At 40.0% G+C, this 27,335-nt stretch overlaps 1 protein-coding gene across 4 annotated transcripts in view; it reads left to right on the top strand.

Annotated features, from left to right (window-relative positions):
• sugct (succinyl-CoA:glutarate-CoA transferase) overlaps positions 1–27,335 on the top strand; it is a 396,207-nt gene that overhangs the window by 156,336 nt on the left and 212,536 nt on the right. For 3 of the 4 annotated variants that reach the window (XM_008112865.3, XM_008112868.3, XM_008112866.3), the window contains exon 12: positions 3,598–3,700. In XM_008112865.3, the coding sequence (XP_008111072.2) occupies positions 3,598–3,700 (103 nt within the window). Of the gene's footprint in view, positions 1–3,597; positions 3,701–5,131; positions 6,944–27,335 lie in introns of those variants that run through there. The other variant, XM_008112867.3, reaches the window with a different exon arrangement.

The following is a 27,335-nucleotide window of genomic DNA, read 5'->3' as shown; positions in this document are numbered from 1 at the left end:
AGCTTGTTTGCCAAATGTATGATGTTGTGTTTACAGAACTTCCCTGAAATCCCCAGGGAACCACAGATCCTGCTTTTATAGACCTATTCTAACCTTCATATCCTATAGGAAGAACATAATTTATTAACCGTCATGTTAGTTTGAATGAATCTGGCACCCAATAAAGAAAGACCAACTGTAACATGAATCGTGCTCCAGGATTTTGGAATCATATATTTCCATTCCCATGTCTTGTAATTTGGATTGTAATTGCTAATAGACGTCATTTGTTGAACAATCACATTCAATATGGTAAATTTTGAAGGACAGGTTATGTAGGCTTGTTACTATTTTTTGACAGTAGAAAAAAAATGGTTTCTTGGAGTCTTTGCAACAGAAACATTTCGGAGAACCAATCATCTGTCAGAAGAATACATTAATTAATATACAATATTCTTCATGGGGTATGTATCTAGCAAGGTTTCTTGAAGAAAATATGTTAAATTTCCAAGACTGGCATTCAATTGTTACAATATCTGAAAAGCCAAACTACCGGTAAATATAGCCATCATTTCTATAGCTGGGTTTGACATGGTAATGTTTATGTACCATTATACTAGCATTTGCATCCCCTCCCCTTGCCCCATACTTTTGTCCATTGAGGAAGACGTTCTTCACTTTGTAACTGAACACAGACTTCCTCATAGAGCCAGTCTGCAAAGCCAGTACACTGCAGTTATGACCGATGGATTGAATTTATTTAATGCCTTTCTACTGGCGTGTTCAGTGACCCAAATCCACATTGCACAAAATAATCAGACAATGCCAATGAAAAATGGATTGTAGCAAAGATAAGGGCTTTACGGTAACAGCAATTGGGGACAGAACATAAAGGGCAAGCCCCTTCTTTATCCGATGATAATTTGCCTTGTCCAGTAGTCACAGCATGGAGTCCTGGAACATTTATTGTAACCTGTGCTAGCAGCACACAAATGTTTCTTTGAACTACTGAACAAATCTTGCATTGAGATGGAGAATACAATCCTTTCTACTGATATACAGTACTTCAAACTGCCTTTGTTTGGCAGATTGCTAAGCTTTGACATATTAAAGTCTATATTTTTATGTTTAGTCTAACACATTCACAGTTTGTCTGGACATTCCCCTTCGATCTGTAATAGTGTTTCAGCAGAAATCTATCCATATTGTTATCCTTTAAAAGGCATCCAAACAGTTAAGATTGAAACATGCAAAAACTGATTGTGCGAAATAACTCTGAAAGGAGTTTTTACCATCCACAATATTATATATGTTTGCATGTAGCATGCTAATTTTTTGTTTTATTGTATAACTAGCTTGGGGACCCGGCGATGCCCAGATCATTTGAGAATGGTATTATTTGTCTTTTAATGTTATGTATTCTGTTTGGAGTGGGTGAACTACAATTCCCAGAATCGTGTGGTGCAGTACTCTGTGGATGGGGGTGAACTACTGCAATTTCCAGATTCCCAGGGCAATTGTCCCGAAATATCTATCAGTATTCACAGCAGGCAATATTCAGTCTGTGTGCCAAGTTCAGTCTGTGTGCCAAGTCTAGATTCGTCATTGGCTGGGTTCAGTGGTCTTTGGATGGAGGTGAACTACAACTCCTAAAATCAAGACCCCTTCCCACAAATACCTGCAGTATGTTCAGTAGGTCATGAGGCTTCTCTGTGTGAAGTGTGCTCCTAGTGCATTGTCGGTGGGGGTCAGTGTTTATCTGGTTGCAGGTGAACTATAACTCCCTTTCCCCCAAACTTGTCCAATATGTTGTATTAGTTATGGGGGCTCTGTGTGCCAAGTGTGATGCTCATTAATTGCAGGTGAACTATAAATCCTAGTACCTACTACTCCTGAACTTCCAGTCCAGTTCCCCTCCAAACCCACCAGTAGTCAAATCTGGGCATATTAGGTCTGCATGGTAAGTTTGGCTGAGAGCCATCATTATTTGGGTTCATAGCGTTCTGGGTGTAGGTGAATTACAACTCCTGTATATTCCCCAGTTGGAGTGACAGTAATCTGACTTGATGCAGGGTGAACTACAACTTCCACCATGTGGAGTCAATCCCTAAACTCCTCCAGTAAGTTTAGTTGCAGGTCAGTGGTGCTCTGTTTGTTATGCAGAGAGATTGGAAAGGAAAGGGCAGTGGGCGGGGCCATGCAAATTCCAGAGCAATGGAGAACCCTGGGATGCCTGCCTGTGGTGGAAGAAAAAGAAAAATCTAGGAGGAATTTGTCCCCAAATGAAAGCATTCCTTGGGTGTTGGGCTGTAGTGTTTGGGAAGGACATTGGCAGGGTTTGGGCTGCATTTTCATGGCGCTCGCTGTAACCGCAATGTCAGTGGAAAAGAGTGACTTGCTAGATTTTTAACCCTGGGAAGTATAGCCTGTTTGTGGAGGCCGGAGGCTGTCTGTGTGAGCAGACATCCATGCCACATACACACATACGGGTTTTTGCTTTTATTATGGACTTAGATTTAGATTAGATGATAAATACAGAAGAACACAGGGCTTCCTTCTGTCTTTATGTTTGACTGGAAACATAATGAAGAAAACAATAATAGGCAGATTGGCCTTGTTTTGGAGGTATCAAAATATCAGTATAAATGCATGGTTATAGCAAGAGTGGAAATCATGCAGTTTTTCAGATTTTGTTGTCCCAGCATTATTCACCATTGCCATTCAAAAACATCCAGAGGGTGCACAATCTCCATCCCTGCTTTGCAGTGATATTCTATATAGGTCTACTCATAAGTAAGCCTCAGTGAGCTCAATGGATTTATATACCCAGAATAGTGTGCTTAGGACTGCAGCTCAAATGTTTATTCTTGTGTATGTAAAGAAATCTGTATGTATTGCTTTTAAGTAATGTGATTCAGCACAGAGGAAGTAACATTGTACTAACAAACAACAGGAAATGTGTTTTTAATGATTGGAATATGAGAATAAAGTAGGATTCGATAAATGGCCCCAAGGAGGCAACCAAGTAAACCAAGGAATTTTGGTTTGCACAGGATAAGGATAGTGTATCATATGCAAAACCGGATGATCTGGGGACAGATATTACAATCACACAACACATAAACATGTAATCAATGTTGTTATCTGACCAACAATTGTGGTTGTTAATTGAGACATGTGTTTCAGATGTAACAAGACAGAGAGGTTTTCAAGACTTTGAGTTGGATCTTTGTGTTTAAAAATAAAGCTTTTTTTCATTTATGGTGTGCCTAACCACATCACATCTATCTTTTTGTCATGAAAAAAAAAAAAACATGAAATAAAAATGTGATGCTCATTACTGTAATTAAGAATGGAAGGAAATGTACTGGCATATATATGTAACTACTGATAATTTTGGTTTACATCACTGCTGTATTGCATCAGAAAATCAGATAGAATTGTAAGTCAGTCTAACCATGATTTTTGCCCTAAGGCTTGCTCTCTGGATTTCTGAGGAACATGTGCAGAACATTTTTGCTACATCACTGACTGCTTGTAAAGAAGTTGACTTTTTGGTGTATAATTCATTGGCTGAAATGAATAGTTCAAGCCATGTGCTTCTTTATTTATCTTTAGATTCTTGGAGGAAGAGACCACCAAGTGGCTAGAACTCTTTGAAGGCAGTGGTGTTCCATATGGCCCAATCAACAGCATGAAGCAGGTGTTTGCGGATTCCCAGGTCAGTCTTTTTGGATGTATTTAAAGATAGTATTTTCTTAACGATAGTGAAGGTATGGCCCCTTTTTCATACACCCAACTCTTTTTGATGTTACCATACAAGTAATTTTGACTATTGATTATGATAAAACCAGCAGCAGAGTATGTTGGCATTTTCAGCTTCAAATCTTGGGTAGAGTTGATTCTCTTATGGTGTCCACATGGTTTGTTAATGTCAGGCCTTGAATCACATCCTGTAGTAACTTAGGACCTCATCACAAGTAGAAATTTCGTCATTTCTACATATTTTAAAAATGAAGCCCCGCAGTGGTGATCACATGACACAAAGGTACATCCAGTGGTTGCCTGTTGGACTCCGTTTTTTTTTATTTCATGATAACACTGAGTTTTTGGAATCAGATATCTATCAGCTCCAATTGTCTCTACGTGCGTGGAAGTGACAAAACACATGAACTTTCATATATGATGGGAACTGTTGGGAGGTCTCTGAGTAATACTGTTTTATGACATATATTCAGAACTGGCCCTAGGTAATTTTTAGTAGTAGGCAAACAGAATTTTGGCACCCCCCCCCCCCGAATTTTAGCGCCTCCCCACAAACCAATCGCTGAAAAATAAACCCCACTTGCCTTGCTGCAGACTTTGCCGCCGGTGGCGGCAATGACTGTGGCCGAGGCACAAGCCGGCATGCAGGGCGGGCGGTTGCATGCCGGCACGGGCCTGCCTTCCGGGCGGCGGGCACGCTCTCCAGCCGGTTGAAGGCCTGCCAGCCACCCGTCCGTGCAGGCGAATGGAAGCCCTGTGTGTGCGCACAGGACCATCGCCCAAAATGGGCGATGGTCCTATGCGCGTACACAGGGCTTTCATTCGCCTGCACGGACACAGAAGGCATGCCAGCCACCTGTCCGCGTGGGCGACTGAAGCCCTGCACGCATGCACAGGACCATAGGCCATTTTGTCGGATGGACCTGGGCCCTCCGCCCGCCTTCGGGCCTTCCTTCAGCCTGGCCTGGCCAACTGACAATGTGGCAACGGCAGTGGCACCGTGCACACGCGGGGGCGCCTCAACTGTGCCCCCAGTAGGTTTGCGCCACAGGCAAGCACCAAATTGGCCTCACCGGTGGACCACCTCGGCATATATTTGTGGGCAGTCTTTACACCAGTTGTTCTCAACCCGTGGGTCCCCAGGTGTTTTGGCCTACAATTCCCAGAAATCCCAGTCAGTTTACCAGTTGTTAGGATTTCTGGGAGTTGAAGGCCAAAACATCTGGGGACCCATAGGTTGAGAACCACTGCTTTACCCTTTCCTTCCATTTCGCTCTTGCTGCCATTACTCTGTGAGGACTAATCTTTTTAAGGAAAGTTTTCCTTAATTTTTAAGGACATTCTGAAATTACTTAATCTTCATTTCTTGATGCATTAACTGTTGTAGCCTGGTGAGATTCTGACAGTTCAGATGAGGAGGAAGGGGATGTTGGAAGAGATCCACAGGGCCCAGAGGAGAATGGAAGCAGCCCAGAGAGTGTTTTGAAAATCTTCTCCTTTCAGTTCCCAAGAGACTGGAGACAGTGAGATCTGTCCCCATGGGAACCTGCCAGAAGTTCAGGCTGAAAGAAATGTGGGAGACAAAAGTTTTTCCAATTCAAGGTGATTGAAGTTATGGAGACAGGGCATGCAATTAAGGCAAATTAGTTTTTCTCAAGAGAATTCGAGATAAAGAACAAAGAAGCAGGTGAGTGAGACATGATGTCATGTGAGGTCTTGGGGCTTTTTAAGGTGGTCCTTGCTGGTACAGTCTTTGTGAAAGCAACACTGCATTCAGATAAAGTTATCTTGTTTATTGGGCCTGGGATTTATGTATTAAAGTGTCTAAGCTGTTCCTGCTTCCTGTTCTTGTGGGACATAGTTTGCCTGCCTTGGTTTCATGTTACCTTGTGTCTTTGGATACCTCGGTAGAATTACTTTGGAGACTTTCTTTGAATGGAATTTTTGACTCTTGGCATTTATGGAAATAACCTTTTGAACTTTGATTCTCTCTTTTACATTTTCTTGCTTTTCATATACACTGCTTTTATTATAGTCTGATTTTAATAAATGTATACTTATTGGATCACCTGGACAGTGTGTGGTTTGTGGTAGAAAGCGGCTTCAAGGCCCTAGTGCAACATTGACATTATCCTCTTTCCTTTTGCAGTAATTCTCCTTTTGAAATAATTGAAGTAATTTTTGATGTAATTTTGAAGTAATTTGCAAGATAAATACCGTGTCTGCACAGTTCAAAAGAGAAACGGCTATTTCATTAGGGAAACAGCCATTTCGGTGGAATGTTTTAGTAAGGAAATGTCTAGAATGGCAGCAGCAGATTCACTTTTTCTCATCACTTTTCTGTCTTCTTCTGCAAACCATATTTTTTCTTGGTTGAGAAATTTTGTATTTCAATAACTATGAGGTTTCATACTTCCAATTTTGCCAGTGAGTCTTTTTTTTAGTGAAAAGAAAGTGAGATGGGTGGGGATGTGTGATGGTAAATGAAGTGGGGGATTGCAAATGAGATGGACACATATGATGGGGGAGACTGACTTCTCCATTTTATTAAAACATGGGCTACCACTGAACACTATGGTAAGATCTAGTTCAACCCACAGTTTTTGTCTAATATAATGAAGTCCTTGATCTCTGCAAATCTGAAACTAATAATTCTGCATCCATAGCATTCCTTCTGGATATTCCTGAATAATTGTCAGCATTTACCTATGAAACTTTATTAGTGAAGATATTGCAGAAAAGAGTGTTGGAAGCCAATATCTTTGACTTGTTGTTTTGCACAAAATTGCATCAGCAAGACTTGGCTATCTTAAAAGTTGGTATGCTTTTACTTGGTATGTGATGAGTTGCATATGACTTTGATGCTAAATTATTCCATTTTCACCATGTATTGCATTTTCAATGATTAAATTACTGCTGAATTAAATGCTGAAGCCATTCATAACTGGGAAGTGATACAGTGATAGCCCTTCTTTTCCTGTGTACCATGTATACCTTCAAAAGGACAGTAACAAAATGTTTGATGAAAATACGCAAAAGGTTGGCCTGTAGTACATCATAGTAGGAGTGTTAATAGTCAGCACACTGTATTTTGGGGAATGAGGCAACACAAGTGCTGACATTGCCTATAGTCAGTAGAAAAGCCAATTTTCTCACTTTGGAACTTTCATAGGGATTTAAGCCTGGGGTTTTGATCACTTATAGGAAGTTTATTTTACAAGTTTTTTGTTAGTGGTTTATACACACAATGGTACTAAAAGAGTGATAATGCATATGTTCAAAGGGGTGCAAAATGTAAACATTTGTAACACGGTGAAAGATTATATGTATTTAAAAATCATACTGGGAGGAGGATCGGGTCTTTCAAGTGAAGTTTCAAGAGTTCCCATGAAAAATGGATGTGCAAAACATGTTAACTTTCTTTACTGGTTTGCTTTTGTTGTGGTCTGTATCAGCATCTAGGTTTCACATTAATGTCTTGGCTTTATTTGTCTTTATTTCCTCTCCGTCATTCCTCTTTTTTCACATCAGAAAAGTTCTCTGTGACAAAAAGCTCCTGCAGCAAATGATTATATGGCTAAATCTGCTCATTCTGACAAGGAAACATATGTCTACCATATTATCCAAATAAAATAACCATGTTTCTGTGGTCCATTATTTGAAATAAAAATGCCCCCTTCTTAAGTTCAGATCAAGTTGTTTTTATACATGTCATCAAATTTTCTTTATAAGTTGTTGTTTTTTTTAAAAAAGACTCTTACACTGGGGGGGGGGGGGGGTAATCCTTTTAACTTTATTTATATTAAAATGTATAGATTGCTTTTCAGCCCCCAAAGCCCCAATACTGATTTCCAACATAAAATGCAGTTAAAACTAAAATAAGAAGATAGAGCAATAAACACAGTTAATGATAAATAAATAGCCATAGAGGCAGAGAAGAAGCAAGTTAACTAACTCAGAACCCTTCTACACAAGCCTTAAAATGCAGAAGTTACCAGGTTAAAAAGGGCCATAAATCCGCAACGATTTGCAGCAACTGACGACAAACACGTTAAAAACTTCCGCTTATATCCCGATTCTGGTCAGAAAATGTGCATCACCACTAATCCATCCTTATGTTAATTTGTATAGTTATTTCTACATAATCAGGCTCCCATATTGCAGAACCTATCTTTAAAAATTTAGGGAACATTTATTTTGATTTAATGTGAAAGTAAGCAACATAAAAACATTGGACTGGTTTGTCTGTGTATAATTTAGATCAGGGGTCCCCAAACTATGGCCCGTGGGTCACATGCGGCCCCTGGAAGGCATCTATCCGGCCCCCACAGCAGTGGCTTCCTCCCCCCCCCCCCCAAGAAGGGGGCATGCCGCCGTTCCGTCCTTTCCCTGCACAAGCCTTTGCAGCTCCGTTCTGACCTCTCCCTGCAAAAGCATTTGCAGCCATTCCTGGCTCCTCCCTCTCCCTGCACAAGCCTTTCCCACCTCCTTCCTTGCCCTGTGCCTGCCTGGAGTTGGAGTTGGAGTTTTGCTTGTGTTTACAAAGGTATTTTAATTATTATTTAATTTATGGTGCACAAAGGCAGAAGAGGGCTGGACAAAATGGCCCAAGGCGTCTCTTCCAACCCTTGATATTATTTTTATTGTTATTATTACTAACATTGAGGCTGGGTGGCCATCTGCCAGGAGTGCTTTGCTTGTGGAGGATAAAGGCAGGAGGAGGGCTGGACTAAATGGCCCAAGAGGTCTCTTCCAATCCTTGATATTATTTTTATTGTTATTATTACTAACATTGAGGCTGGGTGGCCATCTGCCAGGGGTGCTTTGCTTGTGGAGGACAAAGGCAGGAGGAGGGCTGGACTAAATGGCCCAAGAGGTCTCTTCCAATCCTTGATATTATTTTTATTGTTATTATTACTAACATTGAGGCTGGGTGGCCATCTGCTAGGGGTGCTTTGCTTGTGGAAGACAAATGCAGAAGGGGGTTGGACTACATGGCCCAAGGGGTCTTTTCCGACCCTCTTTATTATTTTCATGATGATGATGATGATGATTATTATTATTATTAACATTGAGGCTGTATTTGTTCCCATTTTGTTTTTTTTTTACTTCAAAATAAGGTATGTGCAGTGTGCATAGGAATTTGTTTTAAAAAAAACTATAGTCCGGCCCTCCAATAGTCTGAGGGACCGTGAACTGGCCCCCTGTTTAAAAAGTTTGGGGACCCCTGATTTAGATAATCAAGAAATGCATCCCAAATTCAGTTAGAGGTATGAAGGAAAGCTGAAAGTGCCCCAGTTTTGTTTTTGTTTTTTGCTGGTGTACTGGTTTTTCACGCACCGGGATTATTTCCATAGATAAAGCAACTAAATTCTCAACCTGCATCTTGAAGCGGTACAGTTCTGGAAGGACTCCCTCTTCAGATCCTTTCAACAAACTCTGAATGTTTCTTCTAATTTCTGATATATTTAAAAGCATTCTTTTTTGAGGGTTGTTGTATGTTTTCCGGACGGTATGGCCATGTTCTAGAAGTATTCTCTCCTGACGTTTTGCCCACATCTATGGCAGGCATCCTCAGAGGTTGTGAGATATACCTCACAGCCTCTAAGGATGCCTGCCATAGATGTGGGCGAAACATCAGGAGAGAATACTTCTAGAACATGGCCATACAGCCCAGAAAACATACAACAACCCTGTGATCCCGGCCATGAAAGCCTTCGACAACACATTCTTTTTAAAAATAGAGATTCAGTTTTTAGGGGGGAAATCACAAAGAAACAGCTCGTGTATTTGCAGAGCACACTTTATTTTTTTGGTTAACATATGAACGAGACACTATGTTTGTAGAACATTTAGCAATCAGGAAAATTACAGTCATGTTGGCCTTTTGAATGCAGCTTTTTATAGTAGGTCATTTCCAAGTTTTCATTTTTTTTTTTAAAAAAAAAGAGTCCTTTTAATGAGGCCAAGACTGTACACTGCATTGAAGGAATTCCCAATAAGTTTTAAACACCCACTAGATGATCACAATCATGTGGTCCATATATTCTTGGGAACTTGTGCATGACATGTATTCAGGAATGCAAGTTTTTTTTGAAACATAAATAAACTTTGTGGGTTTTGTTTTGAAATTCATTACAGGCATCATCTTGCTTTTTCAAAAAAAATGTAGCAGTACAAAAACTAAACAAAAAGCAGGTATTGCAACATCAAGATGTGTAATTTTCAAGCACATGGAATGTAGACAGATGTTTTGATCTTCATAAAAGTAGGTTCTTTTGCATTCCAGTGTATAACCTTGTGTATTTTGGAAGACACTATGGAAAATAAATTAAGAAAACAACCCGAGATGGATTGACAAAGTTTCATTTTGATCCAGACAGAGTGATATCGTTTGAGCAGTGCGTTTTGAGAGGGGTTTTACCAGCCTATTGTTGTAAGCTGCAAATTTTTAAAAAGCCATAAAATTGGGGAAACTCTTTTTGGATCAGTACAGTTAGACATGCCACACAAGTAGAAAAAATCAGGTGTAAGACATCACCACACTGCATCACTTCTGAGAAATATTAGGAGGGAAATAGCAGATCTGAACTATCACAGCTGTCCTTGGTTCGAGTTCATGCCAAACACCTGCAAGCTCTAAAAGGATACCAAAACAAAACTCCACCCTGTGGCAGGCAGCCAGCCCTTAATAATACTTCCCTGACTTCACATTGCCATAAAAATAATTTTATTTTTTGGAAAAAGCCCCCAAAACAGGAACCTTGTTCTTCCTCTCCCTGAAGTCCAGTTTAGTTCCTTTTAGCCACTCTTCCAAAGAGGATAAATATGCTCCAGAAATAAACAAACAGCTGAAGTCCTGTGTTGTTTCAATGCTGAAAAGTATTTCCTTTTTTCATCTTGTGATATGCCTGGGAAGTTATGGAGTTGGCTTTGTTACCTTCAATGAATCACCTGTTCTTATTGAGGGCACATCTGTATGGAGCTGCCCATAAAGATGGGAAACATGGGATGCAGGCTTGGAAAAGACAGGAAGCTTTTCTTTCTTCCCCAGCTTCTGTCTCTGTCAGTGCAGAGCCAGACGTCACAATTGTATGGACTTTTCTGGCCTCACAGTACCTTAATTGGGCATGTGGAGGAAACCATAGTAGGCCGGTACATGTAGTATAGACACTGGATGCAGTGAGAGCTGCAGACATATGTAATATGGACCATAGGCTTATGTAGGCCATTGTTCAGCTTCTGAAATGGCCAAGCAGATGCCTATAGGAAGCTCACAAGCAGGACATGATTTTCAATAGCACCTTTCTATTCATGTTTTCTAAGAAATGGTATTGAGAGGCATATCATTTATGATACTGCAAATTTTATCTTGACCTTGAAGGAGCTGGGGGTGGCGACGGCCGACAGGAGAGTCAGAAGCGACTGAATGAATAAACAACAAATATTATAAAAACAGCACAGTATAGTGTGTAATAAAGATTCCATCCAAGAGAGTGGTAGAGCCTTGTTGGACTAGAAGTTTGGTGAATGGCGTTCTAAACCTTGCTCAGCCATAGAAGTCCATTGGATGATCTTGAGCAAGTCACACTCTTTTAGCCTCAGAGGAAGGCATGGGCTAATCCCCTCTGAACAAATCTTGACAAGAAAACCCTGTGATAGATTCCCCTTTGGGTTGCCATAAGTCATTGAGTGGGCAGGCTTGTGCCCTAGCCATCCCCTTTGGCTTTCTTTATGGACGAGAAGTGGTGAAACACTGCTACAGGCTGATTTGAGTCCTAGTCCTGGAAGAAAGGTGGAATGTGAGTGTGCTGGTACGGCTGTACCAGAAGCTCCGACTTTATTTTCTTGCTGCTAATGTTTGCAAATCATAGGACAGGCCGCCTGTCAATCATCATTAAGTTTGGTTCCGCCCCTTGTTCAGGGCTCTGGGAAGGAAGGAGCCATTTTTAAGTCAGTCTCACTTAAGGAAGCTAAGCTATAGGACGTAGACCAGCTCGTCCCGTATAAAAGCTTCCTATCTCAAGAACATCCGGGGATACAGAACATCTGAGAAAACAGAAACAGAAATTCCAGGGGAAAAGGTCCAAAAAGCTCTGACTGAGAGCTTACAGCCTCTCAGCTCTTGAGGGAAACAGCCCTAAAGTTTCCAAAGAAACCTCGGAGAGAGAACAGCACCATAGATCCACCGAAACCCAGCTGAAACATCTGCAAGCCTTGGTTGGTAAGTCCACTCGATACCCAGACGCATTTGGAATCGGTAGTGGGTCCCACATCAGCTAAACCCATATATTAGACAGCCTAGGAGAAGTTATAAGAGGGTTTTCACAGTTATCCAAAGCCAATTGCCTGTCCCCTAGGGACAAGACTGAAGGGGCCAACAGTTGATTAAGGAAACCTTGAAGTGTTATTTGACTCCTTAAAGATTTATCATTTGTTCAACAATAAAGACTTCGTTATTTCATTAAAGACTCAAAGGGCTATCCTTCTTCAGGAAAATTCTCAAGAACCACTCTTTCAGGCACCCTGGCTTCCCGCTGGGCATAAAGTATACGTCCTATACAAAGACAATAGTTACAGGCCCAGCGCGTGACATAATAGTGAGTCAGATAAATTCTTAAGGTTGGATAAAAATGGCCCTTACACCACACCAACTCTCCACTGAATAAGCCTCTCTCTGAGCTTGTCAACACAGGCTCTCTACTACTGCTCCTTTGGTTTGGGGCATCTGAAGAATTTGGGATTGGTCTGGAGGAGAAATTATCTGAACCTGCACTGGATTTTAATGTCCATGTAGTACACCCTTCCCTCTTCAACCAGGCTAATTTATTGAGAATTTTGTCAGCCTTTATGCTTTGTTGCAGAGATCCTGCAGTTTGGTTTGTCTTACACATGCTAGATACCATACTGGAATTTGAGTAGAGACAGTTCTTCTTTGTCAAAATTCATTTTTGGAGCAAGCCTATAGAGTTGTTGCTCAAGGTATAATTTCAAATATACTTTGGGCAACTGCCCAAATAGCATTTGTGCCTATCTGCCCACTCCGTTGTACAGTATATACATATTTTCTCCAAATCCATGAACATGGTGTTTGTACTATTGAAAATGTCATTTTATTTGATGAAACCATTCAATACATCCCAGATTATTTTCTGACTCCTCTTTGGATTAAGCACTTTTCCTAGCTTGGGGTCATTCACAATTTTATCAACATTCTCCTTTTTCCGCGCCAGGTCATTAATAAAAAACTACGCAGACTAAAATAGTCTGTAACATTAATCCCTGAGGTACTGATTGGCTGCTTGTCTATATTTGGAACATTATATTCTTGTCCTAAACATTTTTCCTGACAAATGACTGACTCTTTGGTCCTGTTCTTTCTATCTTGGCTTTTGCACTTTTTGTATTTTGCATGTTGCACCTTGATAGCTTTATGAGTCACCCCGAGTCCCTCTGGAAGATGGTGGCGGGGTATAAATAAAGTTGTTTTCTTCTTCTTCTTCTTCTCCTTCTCCTTCTCCTTCTCCTTCTCCTTCTTCTTCTCCTTCTTCCTCCTCCCCCCCCCCCTCCTCCTCCTCCTTCTTCTTCAGTTTTTGGTGTTAATAAAAACATAAATAAGACTATCAGTGACAAAACCAGCTGTTTAGTAAATGGCAAAATAACAAAATAATGACTTAAAACATGTCTAGAGTTGCATCGGCTGCCACAAAATATCAACCCTGACTTGTCCAACTGAATGTCATATGTTGAACCACAAAAGCAGTTGTTAGGAGAATTATTATTATTGACTTTTTTCATTTGTGCATGAGAAGGATTTTTGGGGAAATGTTTATATTTCATTACTATCAGGGTGAGAGCCTAAGATGGGTGGGAAACTGTGGAAGTTAAAGGACCACATTAGCCCCCCAGGAAACCTCGGAGATGTTCAAAAGCACACTCCAGGGGATATTTGGGCATTCTCACCACATTTTGGGTCTTCATAGGCCCTTAGAGGGCACTTTGGATTATTTTGAGGTAACTAATTTTTTTAGAAATAATTTTTTTGACCTCTAGAAAGTCCAGTAGGTCTGCAACCATGGTAAAAATGCTCTCCATATCCTCAGAAGACATTGGTAGCAGTTTGAGCATTTTTTAAAAACCCCTATGTGGTTAAAAATAAACTCTGCCCACACTTGCTCTGAGACTACATTTAGTGTCTTAGTTTGTGTACTTAAAATCAGTAGGATATAATTTTAGTTAATGGACATGTGGCGAATTGTTGTTTATTTTTAAAGAAGAGCAAATACAACACTGTGCCAAACAATGTGCGTTCTTCAATGCAAGTAGAAATATTCAGCGTGCATACTTTGAGTTACTGTATTAATTGTTATTGCTAGCAAAATTAAAATAAGCATTTTTGGATTTATTTTATTTGGAAAAAGTGAATGCTTGGTCAATCAAAGGTGTTTCCAGTATCCCTTGGGGTTCCCCCCCCCCCCCAAAAAGAACAATGTTGTTTATAAATTTCCTACTTGGAAAAAAATTCTACCATTTGAAACATATTTATCATATTTGTCTAAGGGGACACAAAAGGCATTTCATGTTCCCAAGTCTTCAAATAAAAATGGGTATCTGCCAGGAAGCTTTCAAAAGTTTGCATGACAGGTCTGCATCTCTGGATCAGAATGAAAAGTTTCTAAGTGGTCCTTTGAAAAAAAAATCATGTCTTGGCATTTCTTCTTTTGGCTCCAGAGCTAGAAATTACAGTGTAGTTTTTCAATGCCGTTTAGGTTTTTGGAGACAGACGTGTCATGCTGTCCAAACATTTGGTTAGTCACTTGTTATTGTTGGAAATAATAATTGTAATCCAGGGCCTATTCAGTTTAGTGAGAAGAACTGATAGAATTGGATTGTGGAGACTTAGGTTCAAATCCTTGGTCATCTTTGAAGCTCACTCAGTGGCTGTGAGCCAGAGTTATCATCAGGGAGGGAGATCTTGAGAACTGTTTTCCTTAGAGAAATGTAGGTGGATGTTTTATAAAAATCAATAAATTATAGCTCTGGAATTAATGTTAAGCGAAATAAAGGCAATGTTGTAAAACAGATAGCTGGTCCCACCTCGGGTAGATGAACTGAATAATTGAGATTTACATAAATGTTGACTTATGACTCAGGCCCTGATTAAATAAATCTATTCCATTTGAACGTAGCAATTGGATTTATGAAACTATACTATTGATTCTGATGACATTTTAAAAAAATAAATGAGATTTTATTGACACATTCAGGTTCAACAAATGTATTTCATTTTCTTTCTTTTTTAATTTATCAAATAATTTTGATCCAATGTTTAGCATTTTAAATTGGCTTCCAAATTGGCTCATGATAAAACAGAACTCATCTTGCGTGATAAAACAGAACTCATCTTATCCAAACAAAACACTCTTACAATAAGAATGTAATGAGCAAGTACAGAATAAAATTAGTCAAAACACAGTGTGCAAGAGAAGAGAATAAAATAAATACGAATTAGAATAGAATAAAGATGAGCGATATAGAGCTTGATAGGTCACAGTTAGAATTTTGAATTGTGACCCAAAACACAATGGCACCCAGTGGAGCTGTTGCAGTAGGGGAGTTTTGCACTCCCTGTAGCCGCCCCAGTTAACAATCTGGTCATAGCTCTCTGGACCAGCTGAATCTGGGTTTCCAGATTCAAATCCAGAAGTACCCCCAAAACCGTGGGCCTGTGTTCTCAGGTCCAAATTGAAATTGAATCCAGACAAGACAGAGGTCCTCCTGGTCAGTCATAAGGCCGAACAAGACATAGGGTTACAGCCTGTGTTGGACGGGGTTACACTCCCCCTGAAGACACAGGTTTGCAGCTTGGGTGTTCTCCTGGATTCATCACTGAGCCTGGAACCCCAGGCTCTGGTACGCTCTGGTTACATCCTGTTTGGATTACTGCAATGCGCTCTACGTGGGGTTGCCTTTGAAGACGGCCCAGAAGCTCTAACTAGTACAATGGTCGGCAGCCAGACTTATAACCGGGGCGGTGTACAGGGAGCATACCACTCCTCTGTTACGCCAGCTCCACTGGCTGCCAATATGCTACTGAGCTCAATTCAAAGGGCTGGTCTTGACCTATATAGCCCTAAACGGTTCTGGTCCAATTTACCTGTCCGAATGTATCTTCTCCTATGAGCCAATGAGAACTGTAAGATCGTCTGGGGAGGCCCTGCTCTCGGTTGTAAATTAATAAATAAATAGCTAGTACAGGTTCTATTTCTATTTCTTGATCTGCGTTACAACTGATCAGAAGCACCTCTGTCCCATCTGGATTACGTTTCAAATTGTTCTCCCTCACTCAATCTATTACTGACGACTGACACTGGTTTAGGACCAAGACAGGTTACTTGGCTTTGGATGAAAAGTAGTAGTAGAGCTGGGTGTCATCTGCATATAGGTAAGTGGTTCTCAACCTGTGGGTCCCCAGGTATTTTGGTCTACAACTCCCAGAAATCCCAGCCAGTTTACCAGCAGTTAAGATTTCTGGAAGTTGAAGGCCAAAACATCTGGGGACCCACGGGTTGAGAACCATGATATAGATGCACCACACCCCAAGTTCCAGATGACCTCTCCCAGCCATTTCATGCATATCTTAAATAGCATGGGGTGCAAAATAGATTTCTGGGGTTCTCACAGGCGAATGGCCAGGAACCTGAACAGAAATTCGCTAGCACTGCCTTCTGGCTTCCCCCTCCCAGAAGGAACTGTGCCACTGTAAAACAGTGTCTCCACGTCCCATCTCATTGAGGCAGCACTGATATCGAAGGCCAGTAGAACCAACAGGGACATACTCCCCCAAGGAGACCGATGCTGTTTCTCGACCTCTAATGAGGCTGTTTTTGGTAGCACATGCCGGTTCAGCTTTAGTTTAGTCACTGATTCCATTGACTCCCATCCCATGGTATACAGCTACTTCCATCAGGGATCTGTGGTTAAATTCAAGTGGCCGCAGAAACATAGGAGGCTTCCCGTGTTGCATTGGCAACAGTGGGGGAAAGCCATACAGTGAACACTTCCCGCCATGGGATGGGGTTTCTGGTAAGTCGGGCCATGCGGGGTATGGGGCGATGGGTTCAGCATGATTGGCTCTGCCGGAATTGCCACAATCATTGGTGATTACTGCAGCCAATATGATGAGGTCTTCTATCTGATAACCAGGCCTGAAACAAGGTTGAAATGGATAATCTTTATTACCGAGAAACCCTCTGGAGTTGTGAGGCAACCATGCACTCCAATACCTTGCTCAAAACAGAAGGTTGAATACTAGCAAATAATTGTCCATTATAGCGTGATTCAGGGGTGACTTTTTAAATACAGACGTCACATCTGTCTCCTTTAGACAAATGGGAATTCTACCTTATTATAAGGAGTCACTGATCACACCTTTCACCCACCCCGCCAGTCCCTCTCTGGCTTGTTTGATAAGCCAGGAAGGGTAAAGATTTTCTGATGTGATCATATGGTAGTGTAGACTCATATAATACAGTTCAAAGCAGATAATGTGGATTATCTCCTTTGATAATCTGGATTATATGTCAGTATAGAAGGGGCCTAGGGCCAGAGATGCAGTTGTTTTTCAGTCCTGCAAGAAGAACGACAAATTGTAATTAAATAAAATTGAGAACTTGAGAACTTGAAAAGTGGACATTCTAGCGGTGGCCATCCTGGTTAGAGCAGCAATGAAAAATAACACTGAAGGTCATCCTGGATAACAATTAATTTCAGTGTTCTAACTTTGAGGTTTTCTTAGTTCTTCATAAAGTAATGAATAAATACCTTCCCAGAAAGGCCAAAGAAAAGGATCAACCAAGAAGCAAATTTGTTCACACTAGAAAGCGGGGGGAAAAAAGAAAAAAGAAAATACTTATTGGCATATCTTTTTTGTAAAGGGCTTGAACACACTTGTTTTACTGTGGTGATGTGTTGGGATATGTGCGTGTGTTCTTTGTTTTTACATACATATCAGATGAGAGATATGCTTAAGCTCAATACCTCCTTGATCTATCTGTTCTTCACACAGTCTTGTAAACACCTACCAATTAATCTAAGCTACAAATGATGTTGGTATAAAAACACCTGAAATGAATTAAAGGGATGTAGTTCTCAGATGTCATGCTATGAAAGTTTAAAATAGTTGGTTCTCAGTGCAATCATGGTTCATGTCTCTGGCTGCTAAATAAGTTCTCTTTAAATTGTTTTCTTTTACAGTGTGTGTGTGTCCTCAAATATGATCAAGAAAACTGAGATTATCCCGTTGAAATCAAAGGCATGGCAATAACAAGCATCTTATAATGAAAAAAATGTGTGGCCCTCTTCATGTGTCAGATTGCAGCTATAAGAAAATAGTAGCCAATTGTTGATCCTTTTGGAAAAGTGCTCCCACAGTCTTCTTAGCTTGTTCCTCCAGTCGTCCTGTGCCAGTAGAACTAAACTCAGACACTCTTACTTTTATTGTGCAAACTTTCTCTACCTCTCATTATAGGCAGCTGATGGAAAAACAAACATCAAATAAAGCATATGGGGATGGTTTATTTCCTTACAAGTTGACTAGGAGACAATGTTGGGTGGATTTCACCAAATCAGACACTGCTGTCATTTCACAATACAGGAAATTTGGAAAAGGTGGCGCAGCTGTTTTAAATAGCGTTTGGTTTTCAGCATGGCAGTTGTGAGTAAAAGCCTACACTTCCTTCTTAAAGGAAGATGTGGAAATGAATAGCTCATCCTGCTAGAAATTAATTGCACTGCACATGCTGGAACAGTAGGTTGTATCTGATTTAGTTCTACTTCGAGTAGATTCATTGAAATGAATAGGACTAGGTTTTATTGTGAAGCTATTTTTTATTTATCTTATCAGAAGTGAAACCGAGGCTACAGTTATAATGTACAATAGAGTCTCACTTATCCAACATAAACGGGCCAGCAGAATGTTGGATAAGCATATATGTTGGATAATAAGGAGGCATTAAGGAAAAGCCTATTAAACATCAAATTAGGTTATGATTTTACAAATTAAGCACCAAAACATCATGTTATACAACAAATTTGACAGAAAAAGTAGTTCAATACGCAGTAATGCTATGTAGTAATTACTGTATTTACAAATTTAGCACCAAAATATCATGATGTATTGAAAACATTGACTACAAAAATGCGTTGGATAATCCAGAATGTTGGATAAGTGAGACTCTACTGTATCTATATCTTCCAGCTCTATTTATTCTGTTCTGGATACAACAAATTGAGTGATTTTTCTTCAACAAGAAGCTTATTATCTTTGCTATGGCTCTCTTCTTCCACTTCCACTGCATTGGGGGGGGGGGGGGATACTGTTTGGTTACACTTGAAAATTACCTACCCTGTTTCCCCTAAAATAAAACATTCCCAGAAAATAAGACCTTAGTAGAGGTTTTGCTGAACAGAACACCAGAGCATGCAGGATTGGTAAATGTACGTACCATAGAGTGTTGTACATGGAAATAATGGTAGTAACAAGAAATTCTTGATAGGATTCACAGTTTGTCTGGTTATGCTGGTTTATGATAACTGCTGTACATTATATAATAAATGTTCTTATTTTGTTCAACAATAAATGTGAATTCTTCTTCATGGAAAACTAAGACATCCCCTGAAAATAAGACCTAGCGCATCTTTGGGAGCAAAAATTAATATAAGACACTGTCTTATTTTCGGGGAAACACGGTAGGGCCGGCCCTGCTTACAGTAAATATAATTCCCATCCTTACTCCTCACACAGAATTATCAAAATCAACTACCCTTTGAGAAAGAGAAGAAGGATAATTTGATAGGGAGATACCATTTCTTCCGTGACCTGCATGCTTTCACCGGTTAATCCAAGGCCTTTCTGGAGCAGAACCACCCACACCATCCTGAACCCATAGCAGCTGGGCTGAGACCACACTGGCCCCACTGGACTTTGCCATCTGTGTCAGTATTGCAACTTTCCTTCCTTCTTCCTAGTTGCCTCTGCTTAAAAGCCTCCAAAGAAACCTCCTTTAAGCCTCATTCTTAAGAAGAGAAACTAATATTGAAAATATAGTAGTATCCAAATAAGAACAATAATAATATTTAGAAAATAAAAATATCCTAGTAATAATAATATCCAAATGGTAATAATATCCTAATAATTCTATTCATGTTATGAATATAGCACAGCTTTCTGTTTTTAACTGCATAACTTGAACTGGTTGATTTTATAGTGGTGAAATGAGGCTTAACTCATTGGTGGGAATGGTGAGACTCCCCAAATGTTTTCGGGCTGCAACATTTGGCTACAGAGAGGAAGTAGAGCATTGGGAGAGCACTGTGCATGACAGGAGCTGTAGTTTAGAGTGCTGGGAACACGTCAGCCCCTCCTCCAGATCCTGCACCCACTGATTCAAGCCTTTATGGCTTGACCATGTATTTTTTCAAATCTGAAAAGTACACATTTCTTTTTTTTTGTTTTAAATAATGGGTACACATTTTCTACATCACTGTATATAAGACTTGAATGCGTTGTTGTAAGTTTTCTAGGCTGAATGGCCATGTTCCAGAAACATTCTCTCCTGATGTTTTGTCCACATCTATGGCAGGTATCCTCAGAGGTTGTGAGGTCTAATGGAAACTTGGCAAGTGAGGTTTATATATCTGTGGAATGATGTCCAGGGTGGGAGAAAGAACTCTTTTCTGCCTGAGGCAAGTGTGAATGTTGCAATTGGCCAGCTTGATTAGCATTAAACAGCCTTGCAGCTTCAAAGCCTGGCTGCCTTCTGCATGAGGGCATAATTTTTGGGAGGTATTAGCTGGCCCTGATTCTTCATGTCTGGAATTCCTCTGTTTTCTGAGTGTTGTTCTTTATTTACTGCCCTGATTTTAGAGTTTTTTTAAACACTGGTAGCCAGATTTTGTTCATTTTCATGGTTATTATTTCCACTAACTCCCACAATTTCTAATGTTGCAATTGGCCACCTTGATTATTTATTTATTTATTTATTTACAGTATTTATACTTCGCCCTTCTCACTCCGAAGGGGACTCAGGGCGGATCACATTATATACATATAGGGCAAACATTCGATGCCCATAAACACATCGAACCAAGACAGAGACAGATAGACGCAGAGGCAATTTAACCTTCTCCTGAGGGGATGTTCGATTCTGGCCACGGGGGAGCAGCTGCTTCGTCATCCACTCTGATGGCACTTCCTCATTCCAATGTCGTAAATTAGTTAAACTTGCCTCCCCACTTTTATAAGTGGTACCTTATTTCCTACTTGATAGATGCAACTATCTTTTGGGTTAGCATTGAATAGACTTGCAGAATGCTCAGCTGGGAAGGGAAGGGGGTGGAGCCACCTGAATGATGGACAGCCAGGGGCTGCCTGTCGTTCAAGCAGCTCCTCCCCCTTCTCTTCCAGGCGCCTCAATGGTGCCCCTCGCAATTAGGCACCACCCGCAATTGCTTACCCCGTGTATAGCTTCAGCCGCCACTGACTGTAAGTAGTTGCTGGAAACCCGACTAATCATAGCTTCAAAGAAAAGAGCCCTGGTTTAAACCGATGGGCAGGCAGTCTACTAGGCATAAGTGGAAGTTCCATAAAATGCTGTTTTTACTTAGTTTACATATATGAATCCTCTGTTGTATCATCTGCACAATACAATATTTATATATATTATTTGATTTTTTTTAAAAAAAAAATTGGGTGGATGAATTTGGAAAATGATCTTTTAATTTCTTTCTGTAAGCAATTAAATAATGTAAAAAAGGGATTTCAATGCTGCTTGGTGCCAAGTGGATGAATGTACTTTTGTTAGAAGATGAACTCCCTTTCCCAGCACATCACACTTGAGCAAACAAATGCTAAACAGGAATATATTAAATCTTTTCTTCATGGAGAATTGCCGGCATTTGCGAACTCTTTTGCATAGAAGAGTGCTTTACAGATTTGGTTGTGGAAGAAGAGAGAATTCTGGTTCCATTCTGTTATGAATCCTGATGAACAGTCATCTTTAGTTGCATCTTTTCATCACCCATATGTTCTAGTACGAATTCTTGTTCATATGTGTTTCATCAGCTCTAACCTAAAATATGTTGGAATTTTGTAGGTTGTTTTCCATGAACATGCTGATTTATTTTGTGCAGAAAAATGGTGACGAAAACCATAATTAATCTCAAAGTTCTCAATATGTTGAGTTGTTAGTTCCCACTGAAACTAGCCAGGAATCCCGTGAAATTTATTTATTTATTATTTATTTACCCTATTTATACACTGCCTTTCTCTACCCCGAAGGGGATTCAAGGTGGCTTACATATGGCAATTATTCAATGCCTTAAACACATACAAAACATTAAGCTTAAAATAAATTGAATTAAAATTAATACATATTAAACATTTAAAAACATTACATTCAATATTAAAATTACGCCATCCAGAAATCGTAGTCTAAGGCCGTTCCATAGTCATTGCACATATTCCAAATCAATTATTGAAATATTTTGGAAGATCTGACTTCCAAAAATGTTTCCGTAAAATGTTTTGGAAGATCCAAATGATATACGTAATGCATAACAATATAAGAATTTTGTGTTGCAGGGCTGGACACTGGAGAACACATTTCAGAGGAACCAAAGTAATAGTAGAAGAGCGATAGTGGTAGCAAAAGATCATGGAATCATAATTGGTAGAGAACACAACGGCCATTCAATCCAACTACTGGTATTCAGCAATACATAAATTGTTAAGGTCTAGCCATATACAATGATAGTAACTGAAAAGGGTGGGCCGCAACTGCACTATAAAATAATTAATTTCTTAAGCCATTTCAATAAAATCAAATCTATTTTCTCAGAGCAATTCAAAAGCTCAAATTCATTCAGTAACCTTTTCAAAATTGATTGAATTTTTTTGGATGCCATCTTCATTAATAGCTTTTAAGATTCTATGAAGTTCAAAATCTGTCTTCTGCCAAGAGTGAGAGAAAAACATATGATCTGTAACCTCCGTATAGTTTAATACTGGGTAGAAGCCGCATCACATTTCCTTTCAAGTCGGCACCGCCTTATGGCAATCTTATGAATGAACTCCTCCAAGACTCCTCCAACAGCCGGCCTCAGGTCTTACAAACTCAGGTCTATGGCTTCTTTTACCTATCCATAATTAATACAACCTTCCTTATTTCCTACTTCTTTCTACTTTCCCCAGCAGCATTGTTTTTCTTCTAATGAGTCAAGCCATCACAATGTGTCTGATAGCTCAATGTAGTCATCGTTAGATTCTAGTGAGAGTTCAGTAAGTGCTTGTTTTTAAACATCCTACTAGCTTTCTTTAGTGTCAAACAGCAACAATAATTTATGAGCATTTTCATGAAACATTGTACTCACAATTAATCATGGCTCTATCATAAACCATTGCTTTTGCTGTTCGGAGGCTTCAAGGCATTTCCAACTTAAGGTAAACCTGAATCAACCCTTCCAGGGGAGTTTTTTGACAAGATTTGTTCAGTGTGGGTTTAGCTTTGCCTTCCTCAGAGACTGAGAGAATGTGACTTCTCCAAGTCACTCAGGACCCTTCCAGATAGCCTCTTAATCCATGACAAAGAAGTGGGGCAAAAAATCATATCTTAAGGGAAGTCCAGACACAGAGCTCTCAGTCCTGGTAAATGGTCCACCGACAGGCTTGGTTATAGCTGATTTTTCAAAATGGACATGGGACATCCTCTAGAAATTTTTATTGAAATTTTTAAATTGACTTTCTGAGATACGCTGGACTTCATAAGCACTGATGCAGATATAAAAATGTGCACATAAGCAGATTTTTTGTCATCACCTCTCTTCCCCTTCCTGTTGCCTTTACATTTTTTGCCTTTACTTTTCTTCTATTGAACCCCATTTCTTTGTGGGGTTACTTGCCTGCCAATCTGGTGCTCGCTGTGTAATTTAAACTGCTGTTTAATTTCATAAATATGAGAACAAAGGAATGGTTGTAGAGAGCTCTCATGGGAATTGCGGTCTTTGTTGTGACTCAGCCTTTGCCTTTGTGTGATTCTGATGAGGATTCTGGGATGCAAGTGCATACTGATGGGATTCAGATCAGATTCAGGATGAGTTTCAGGATGACTCTGATGGGATTCAGCTGCAAAGTGTGCCTGCTGTGGGAAATGAAGGGCAAGGAGATTTTCCCATGGGAAGAAATGAGGTTATTTCTGATGATGGAATTCAGGTGTTGGAAACAGAAAGTAGCTCTGATAACACTAATGGGCTCAGAGGCCTTGACGGCCTTGACACTGGGGCCGCTGAGCTTGATCTGCTAGCCGTCTGGAATTCCGTGGGGTGAGAAGGAGTCTTCGAAAAGCAAACAAACGAGAGGCCAAAGGGCAAAGGAATGATTTCATGCTATGCTTTTAAAAAGGGTTTGTTGGGAGGGAGATCTTTGTCAGAAGCAACGTCTTAGCTAGAGTCAAGAACCAAGTCAGTTTTCTTGTATCAAGTCTGCGTTCCTATATCCTTGTAGCCTAGATATATTCCTGTGTTTGGGACTTTTGCTTTTGTTAAAAGGATCTTGTTTCATTCCTATGCTTCTATGTATTGAAGGATTACAGCTTTGTTTTGTAACTATATTTTCAAACTGAACTTTTACCTCTTTTGAACTATTCTTATACTTATTCCTCAATAAACTATAAAAGACTACGTCTTGTGTACAGCCTGGTGTCTCTAGCAAGGTGAAGCTATCCCGAGGTGCGACAGTCTTCTCGTGCTTCCATTTAGTTACCTGTGTGTTTGTGGTTCCATTTGTTTATATCTCTCATCAGCTGTTTTAGGATTATAAAATTAGGATTAGAGCACTCCACACCATCTTACCGCAACCAAATCTTCGTGGGATTTTTGACTGAAGGGATATACAGTCCTCCGTAGTAGCACATTTTTTGGCCAATTGCTAATTTAAAGAGGACCTTTTTAACACGTGTTTTTCAGCCGATCTCATGATCCAGACCACATTTTCCATGAGCTTCATCTAGCCCCCCATCCCAGTTTCTTCTGGATTTTAAGTCCTGTGTAGAATGGGCCTCGGTGGTTTCCATGGTTGAGTGGAGATTCAAACCCTGATCTTTAGAATCATAGTCCAGCACTCAAACCACTATACCACACTGACTCTTTCATACACTGATACAAATTCAAATACAGGGATATTTGTGCCCACCATTTTTCAATGTAGAAAAAATCTAGCAGGTTTTGGTCATCATTATTGAAACAAGAGGTCATATAGAGAATTTTGTGCACCATTGTTATATTATTTAATGAAAATGGAGCTAAATGATACTAAGTAAAAGGAACGATTTGTACCAATTTTAAGATACATGATCTACCCTTACAATAGTGGCAGTACTAAATGCACTCAGATATTCTTGAGGGCATGTTGATATACTACAATTATGACAGTGTCCTGGCGGTGGTCCTCCTATCTTCAGTAAAAAGAACAATGTGGGCCTATACATAGTTAAGAAAATTCATAAAGCAGGCAAATTAAAGAGATCTCTCCATAGCAAGTAAATACACAAAAGGAAAAGTTCTTTTTTCTTTTTAGGAGACATACCCTGCAACTCAGACAAGAGAAGGATCTGTTTTGCAGAAGGCTGGCTGCACGGGATTTTCCACATGTCTTTCATTATGATCGAGATGCGAGTGGTGACAAGTTGCACATTAAGTAACTACCTCTTCAAAGCTGTTGTGTTTTATCCTCCCTGCAACAAAAGTGACATAATTCTAAGTTACTTGGGTAAACAAACTCATTTAACCGAAGGATACATTTCAGTTGCAGATGAAACTGGCTCTGTCCTTCTCATCCTTATTGTAGACATATGGCTCAAAGATTATTACCTGCACATTTTAGGGACAAGAACATTTGTATTTGCAAAGTTAATAGCTAACAGTTTTGACTGGAGAAATAATTTCAGCTCAGTATTAGTAATGTAGTGTGGAGTTTTATTTGAGGGTGGAAGCAAAGTCTTCAGATGCATAAGATAGAGCAAAACAGATGGTCTGCATCATCTCCTTAACCAGGGAGACATAGTCTGTTTTTTAGGAATGGTGCTTACAACAAATGAGTAAATACATGGCAAAAATATCCAGTGGATTTGCTCTTTGGCTCACCATGTATGTCTAAAAATGTACACAGATGCATGTGACTCTATTCCCGTGAGGTGTAAAATGTTGATTGCAACCAACCTCATCCATAAACAAGTCGGCTAGCTAAGCTGGCAAGTGTAAAAAATGTGCAAAAAGAATTCAATGTCTTCAGAAACCCTTTTGGCTGTTTTAGAAAAAAAAATAAAAGTGTTCTTTTTTTCTCTCTTGTCTCTCAGAGGACAGCACACATAAATTCAAAATGGTGATATGTCATTACTATGAGTAATATAACTGCATCTCTAACCAACGTTGGTTATTTTCAGATGGAAACGTCCCGAGGAGTGTTGCCTTGTTACAAAACACATGTAGCTTGGAAGATATAGAACAACAACAAATCTTTTATTAAAAATCATTTTATATTTTTGTAAGTGTTTGCCAATCTGGAGACCTAGCCAGAGACTCATCTTTTGGAGAACAAGTTCCTCACATTTTTCTTGGCATGACAGTAGTGGACTTTCAAAGAAACAGAGAAACAAGCTTATGTTGGCGCTCAGAATGGTTCAACCAACCATGCAGTGGGCATTAGGACCTGAGTTTACCTGTTTTGCGAAATGTCCAATATTATTGTCCAAAGTCCAGAAACCTAAACACGCTCAAAACTGTGGGACAGTTCTTGAGCAGGAAACAGCAAGGCAGCAAGACTGAATAACAAAGTCCAGAGTCACTAGGAAGTCTTTGATATCAAGGCAGGAACGAGACGAAGCTAAGACCAAACTAGATTCAGGAACAAGGCAAAGAAATGGATTTACTCCGGGTCTACTTGGGAGTCGCGGCTCAGCTTGGCCACCAGGAACAGGAAACTTGGCTTGGTAGAATCAGGAGCTAGAGTCGGTGAACTGTTCTCAGGAAATAGCTACGTTGACACCGCAAAGTGTTCACAGTGCAGGACACTTTTATGGAACTTAGATCTAATCACAAAGAAGGGAAGCCAAACTCCCCAGAGGTTCCCAAGGGAATCTTCTATCCATTATCCCCTCGAGATGCCAAGCTGTTACTCCTTCGGAGCCCTTGTTTTTCTGATCTCTGGCGATGCAGAAACTCCCTTCTGTTGAAGGACACATTCTCTGGGGGAACTCAGAACATCTGGTTCAGCCATGGGAGTAATATTTCCAGTTTCTCTCCCAATTAAGGAATCATCCGAGCTATCAACAGCTGGGAGCTGTAATTGGAAGGAGCTCTGCGGACTAGGTAAAAAGTCAGAATAAGCTTCATCCTGGTCAAAGTTCATTTCTGAATCAGGTTCAGAAACCAAAGGTGGCTGGGGTATGACAGATAGCCAGCAAAAAAGCAATCTGATATTCCATCAGACCTAGTGCATAGTAGTACAGTATAACCATGATAGGATCTGTAGTCCAACA

The sequence above is a fragment of the Anolis carolinensis genome, chromosome 6 (assembly GCF_035594765.1).
Source record: "Anolis carolinensis isolate JA03-04 chromosome 6, rAnoCar3.1.pri, whole genome shotgun sequence".
Taxonomy (NCBI): Eukaryota; Metazoa; Chordata; class Lepidosauria; order Squamata; family Dactyloidae; genus Anolis; species Anolis carolinensis.
The sequence above is the reverse complement of the archived record's forward strand: the minus strand, read 5'-3'. Positions and strand labels throughout refer to the sequence as shown.